The following is a 6000-nucleotide window of genomic DNA, read 5'->3' as shown; positions in this document are numbered from 1 at the left end:
ATAGTTGATAATCCCATTTTCGAATATGAATTTGAATAGATTCTCTTTATTATTCTAAATATAGCTTTTTTATCTTCCACCCTATCTCCACAGCTTTGGGCGACCCCCTCCCCTTCCTCTTTTTTTTCGTTTCAAGCATGGACCTTAACTTACCGAACTGGCTTAGTAAAGTAGAAATCATTAGCTGTCAACTGTTCATAGTCAGCAGTGGAAGAGGGCGTAGCTTTGATTGCTCAAGTTGCCCTCTCATGGTTGAACTGGAATCATTTAAAGAAGGAGCTTACTGTTGGACAAAAATGATGGTATTACAATTACGGTTCGACAGTACATGCATACCCTTCTAACCATTGTTCTCAAACCATATGATTTTACCTGCAGACAATGATCTATATAAGTCATAGGCATTGATCTACATCGTTTACAGCAGCAACTGAACCTGTACTTCGACCACAACTCTGATTGCCTCATCACCTGGAAGACAAGTAAAGTCACTATTAAAACTGTTTCTTTTTTCTTTTGAAAGTTGATATGGTTAACATAGAACATCATTAAAAATAACTTGTAGAACTTAGCTGTCATCATCCCTATATACTGGATTTGAAAAAGAAGAACAATTCTGGCAAACAATCTAAGCAACAACTCAAATAAATCTAATTGATAATGTTACAGTGAAATTATTCATAGCCTAAACAAGCATTGGAACCAGCATTTTGTTCCGTCATACAAAAAGTATCTAACTGGCAATTGATTCATAGTTCATACGTGAGTTCAGAAGGTTCTCCATCAAGAAACATTTGATAAGAAACACAACAACAACAACATACCCAGTGAAATTCCACAAAGCGGGGTCAGGGGAGGGTAGAGCGTACTCAGACCTTACCGCTACCTCGTGGAGGTAGAGAGCCTGTTTACGAAAGACCCTCAGCTCAAGTGCATCAAAAACCAAGTAAAAGAAGATGAAAACAATGGAGAAAGCATAGTGGTTAATAAGAAAAGCAGTGTTAAGTATACAAGAGAAACAGTAACAACAACTAAAATAATGTGATCATCAAAATACAATAAACATCATACCACAAGAACTACAAGGGTACAACTAGTCCTATGACAGGCACTAAACCTATGCAAGGAAAGGCGACACTCTCTTCTACTAGCCTTCTACCGTAATACGCGACATCCACTCTTTCCTATCTATAGTGATGTCCTTGATAATATGAAATTGTGTCATGTCATTCAAAAGCTTGAGAAAACTGTACCTTAGGCTGTAACAAGTCAGTGTATGTAATCAACACTTCTTCACTTCTTTGGATGCCCTTTATACTTCTAAGGATTATCTTCGGACCACATGCTTCACTTCCACCTATCGTCAAACATCGAATGGAAAGCAGAAAGAAAATCACATTTGCTTCCCATCAAGATTATCAAAAAGACAATAACTTTGGAAAAGAAATTACAGTAGTTCATTACCAATCACTGACATGGATTTCTGAAGTTCAATATTACTACTAATTGATTCATTTTCAATGCCAGCAGCAGCAGTCTCCGTAGCTGCTGGACATATCCTACTCTCCAATATCTTTTCAGAAACTGGTGCTTTACAAAACCTGTAAGAAGCATTAGGAGAGCAGCTATGATTGACCCATGAAAATGGTATATCATAAACACCCACCCCTAAACTTCTCCCATCTTTATCATACACTTCCACTGCATTCGTCAGCACTAAACAGAGCACTGCAGCTTCCATAGTATACTCTCCGTTGGTCTCCAAACTGACACGCATTCTTCTAGAAGCTGCCAAAGCCTTGGCCCCATCACGAATTCTTCCAGAAAGATCATTATCATTGCAGTGTTCTTCCAAGAACATTACTTTCCTGAAATTCGTCACCAACCCACCAATTCTTTCCAAATTTAATAAAGACCCATTTGATTCTTGGATGAGATTAAGTGTTTGGAAGAGGTGGAGGAGGCGGAGGGAGAGACGAAGATCGGAGGAAGTAGGGAAATTGGTGTAAAGGGGTTGAGGAAAGAGGTGAAAGAAGTGGAACTCTGAAGAGGAGAAGTGAATAGGGGAGTCGAGAGAAGAGCATTGAAGGGAACAGTAGCGAATGGAGTGATTTGAGTTGGGATTTTTAGGGGAGAAGAAGGGAGGATAGTGAAGGGAAGGAGGAGGAGGGAGAGGAGAAAAGCAAGAAGAGCAGTGAGAGAGGAGTGTAGAATGGTGGAGGCAAAGTGAAAGCGGTGGGATTGGAGGAGTGAGGTCTTGGCCTATTGAAATGGCTTCTTTTGCTCTCATCTCCATCTTTCACTTGCTATTTCTTTTGCTTTCTGTTGGAATTGAAATCATATACTAACTAAATTGATTGATTATCCGAACTTTTAAGATTTTGATCAGAGCTCAATTTCTTAAATCACCATTTGTTCTCAGACATTTTCGTATTGGTTTGATTTTCAGAAAGAAAAGTCTGCTACTTTATTTAGACAATGCAAATGCTTATTATATCTGGTGAATTATTAATACATTGAACATCAGTTGATCAAAGTTTGCCATTCTGTTAAAAAATTAAAGTTTAATCATATTTTAAGGGAGAAAAAATTACAGCAGTTAGGGTAAATTGATTAATCATTGTACACCTGTATCTAATCAATTTTCTTTGCAAATACATGGAGTGAGAAACTGAAGGCTTCCACAGAGCACGATCATTGAAATTTAAAAATGAATAACTTCAAAACGATGATTCGAGCGCTAGAAAGGCAGCACGCCAAGACTACTGCTTTACTTCCAGTGCAGATTTTATGCGTTGCATCAATTGAGGAGCATTGAGTGCGCCCTCCTGAAACAAGACATTGAAACAGTTACTTACACAAGATACACTTGAGCTAAATATTAAATCAACTAGAAAATTTGCAACAAAAAAAAAATCCACTAAACCCTCAAGTCCAGGGGCGGAGCTAGGACGAAAAGTTACACTGTTTATATCAATTTTTATGTATATTAGTTGATATTGGACCCCCTTTGATTTTTTCATGCGTTCACTTTTTGACTACTCAGGTCTTGTTGCTGTTGTGCTTGACTTGCAATTTTCTGATACTCATATATCCAGTATAGTCCCTCAAAGTGGGGTCGGGAAGGACGCAGACCTTACCTTTACCTCGAGAGTAGAAAGTGAACTAACTAGCATTTTTCTCACTCACATAAAATCTTAAAAGCTATATACACTTTCAAAGATCCCAACCCGGTGCAGTTTTTTGTTTCATGACCGTTTTCAATCAGCTATTTGGTCATTTCTTTATTCTACTTCTTCTGGCTTTGGGGGTGTACAAATGCAAGACGGAAAGAGGCATAATATGCTCAAAACTCACAAGTAATAGAAGTTTGAGTGAGAAAGAGGAAATCTATCTACTTGGTAACTTTAAAAGCTTTTCCCTACTTGGTAACTTTAAAAGCTTTTCCCTACTAGTTACTACCAAAATCATTCAAAAAGATGTTCTGGTAGCTTTGACATGAATACTATCGAAAAAACAACATGAAAACAAGTAATAACAAGGTCTATTCCACTTACAAAGCGATCACAAACGTCTCCATCCTTGAACAATATGAAGGTTGGCAGCGCCTGTATTTTGTACTTATCTGCGAGGGCTGGGTACTTCTCTGTATCAATTTTCACCACTTGAATTTTATCTTTCATCGATTCACCAACTTCGTTTAGAATAGGAACCATGAACTGGCAAGGACCACACCTGCATGTAATATGAAAATCCTCTCATTATTATGTGAATAGAAACAGTAGCGAAGCTTTTGACCCCACATGCGACTTCAAAGAAAGATTGAGACAGATAGCTATATCCACTTAGCAATACTGTAAGCATTCATGTTCTTCTACTTTTGATGTAAAGAAAGGTTGAAGGCTGCCAAGGAGAGTTCAGCGTACCAGGTAGCATAGAAGTCGACCAATAATGGTTTCTCAGAGTTCTCCAACATATCTTCAAAGGAAGAAAATGTTTGCTTCTTTGCTTCAACCTAATTATACAGATACGATTTAATCAATCTAAGCAATGAACATCATTTCTTCAAAAGCAAAAACTTAGAATGCAATATTTTCAAAGAGTACATAACGGGCAAATGTCAGCAGATTTGAGATAATGATGTCAGTGAGGGATAAAATCAAAAGTTGATTTAATCAAGATGATGCAATTCAGCAGCTCAAGCTGATTACATTGCTAAACAAATAACATCTAGTTGTAACAGAAAATGAAGCATTCAACAAGAAGGCACTGAATAAATAGAAAAGCAGAAGTCTAAAGTCCCCCAAGAGCATATTGCTAATGAACAACAACGACCTTGCATCACATTATAGCAAATGAATAAAAAAAGTATATTTTGTTCTCTGACAGTTCACATCTACTGTAATTTATTATTTACTTGGTCAGATAGTACTCTCTCAACTCCTGTATGAAACAAAAGAGTCGCTCACTTCTCTCACTTTCCACACAAAATAAGTATACTAATTTGTATCCAACAAAAAAAGAATATAGTTCATTTCACCCTTCCCTGATTTATACAACATCTATTTTGGAGGATCAGAAAATACCTGACACAATTCTACAAATATACAGTGAATCTGATTCTACTCTCATTTCTTTTGAACATTCAAATTTCATCTAACCAAAGTTCACCTTTAGAAAATGGTGTAATTAATATTTTCCCCTTTGCACTAGCTTATCAATGAGTTGTTTCTTCCTAATACTTAACAAGACTGATACTTTGAGGACTAGTCAATAAGCAGAAGTGACGATTATACCCATCGCCTATGCATATCAAGTTACGAGGATACGCGGACAGAGAGCACATTTCAGTGCCCGTGAAGCGTGGGGGGAGGGGGGGGGGATGTAAGGTTCATTGAGAAAGATGACTTGGTTATCATGTCATTCAGGCTTCTGCATATACAAAACTTCACAAGAGAGAATTTTTTGATTATGTTAGGTTTAGTCTACCTGTTACTCTAAAATAACAAAAGCCTGAGCTGAATACCAAAATAGACGGAGGAATGTCTGCAATATCTGCATTTATTTCACGGCTTGTACACAAATTCAAGTAAAACATAATCTTGATTTCTAATCTAATAGTTTGATACTAAGTGCAAATAAGAACTCAAAGAGAAGAATAAACAACAGGTCACATCTTTACTAAAACTATTACAATTTCACCCTCTTCTGCTCTTCACCAACATAAAACTCTTCCACCCCAAACCCCAATCGAAAAAAAAAAGAATCCAACCAGAGAAACAGATAAATGGAACAGCAAAAAGACAAACTACAGATATGTTGAGTACCTCAAGGCCTCGACTCCGTATATAAACTGATAGTTACACTTAAAATTACACATTTAACATTTAATAGCCATTTAAAACAGAAATGTAGCATATAAAACCCCCAATACAGATGTCAATGAAGCAATTTTTTGTCAAATGAAAGGGTAATTCACAACAAGCACAAAGTCAATCCATCTTAATACTCAAAATTCTAAGAAATCAAACTCCACAAGCCAAAACTCCAGCAGAAAAATCTCTCCACACGATAAAATCAAAGAAAATTTTACATACAACATTAAACAAAAATAATTTAAGAAGCCAAAAAGAAAACACCCTTTTCGAATTTGAGTTAAAAGAAATGAAATACCAGAGGAACAAGACGTGAAGACCCTTTCTTTGACTTCAACCCATAGTTCCCAATTTGAACACGACGAAGCTCTCTGGGAAATTGCAAAGAAGCCAAGTAAGAAAACTTGGTAGAAGAAGAGCAATTCGCCGATGGAGAAGCCAAAGCTCCGGCTCCGGTTGCGGCTCCGGCATCGGCTATAGAAAATGCCATTTTTTAGAAGGAAGAAAACGCGAGAAAGTTGGAAGATTATGCGTTTGAAGGAGTGTGAAGAAGATTGAAGAAATAAGAAAAAAGTTTGGATTAGGTGCGGTGGGTTGTACAATAAGGCAACTAAATCGTGCCTTT

The 6000-nt window shown here is 37.1% G+C and overlaps 2 protein-coding genes across 2 annotated transcripts in view; both read right to left on the bottom strand.

The window, feature by feature from the left end:
* LOC107017967 (protein SET DOMAIN GROUP 41) overlaps positions 1-2442 on the bottom strand; it is a 5622-nt gene extending 3180 nt beyond the window's left edge. Inside the window, exons 1-3 of the mRNA XM_015218285.2 lie at positions 1465-2442; positions 1254-1357; positions 373-471 (exon numbers count right to left, since the gene is read on the bottom strand). Of these exons, the coding sequence (XP_015073771.1) occupies positions 373-471; positions 1254-1357; positions 1465-2296 (1035 nt within the window). The 5' untranslated portion in view covers positions 2297-2442. The remainder of the gene's footprint in view (positions 1-372; positions 472-1253; positions 1358-1464) is intronic.
* Positions 2443-2527: 85 nt separating this feature from the next.
* LOC107017968 (thioredoxin Y1, chloroplastic) lies at positions 2528-5929 on the bottom strand. The gene is made up of 4 exons (XM_015218286.2): positions 5674-5929; positions 3927-4015; positions 3558-3735; positions 2528-2828 (listed from the first exon to the last, which is right to left on the bottom strand). The coding sequence occupies exons 1-4, from the start codon at positions 5863-5865 to the stop codon at positions 2763-2765; spliced, it is 525 nt and encodes a 174-aa protein (XP_015073772.1). The 5' UTR covers positions 5866-5929; the 3' UTR covers positions 2528-2762.
* Positions 5930-6000: the final 71 nt, after the last annotated feature.

This window comes from Solanum pennellii, chromosome 4 (genome assembly GCF_001406875.1).
Source record: "Solanum pennellii chromosome 4, SPENNV200".
Taxonomy (NCBI): Eukaryota; Viridiplantae; Streptophyta; class Magnoliopsida; order Solanales; family Solanaceae; genus Solanum; species Solanum pennellii.
The sequence above is the reverse complement of the archived record's forward strand: the minus strand, read 5'-3'. Positions and strand labels throughout refer to the sequence as shown.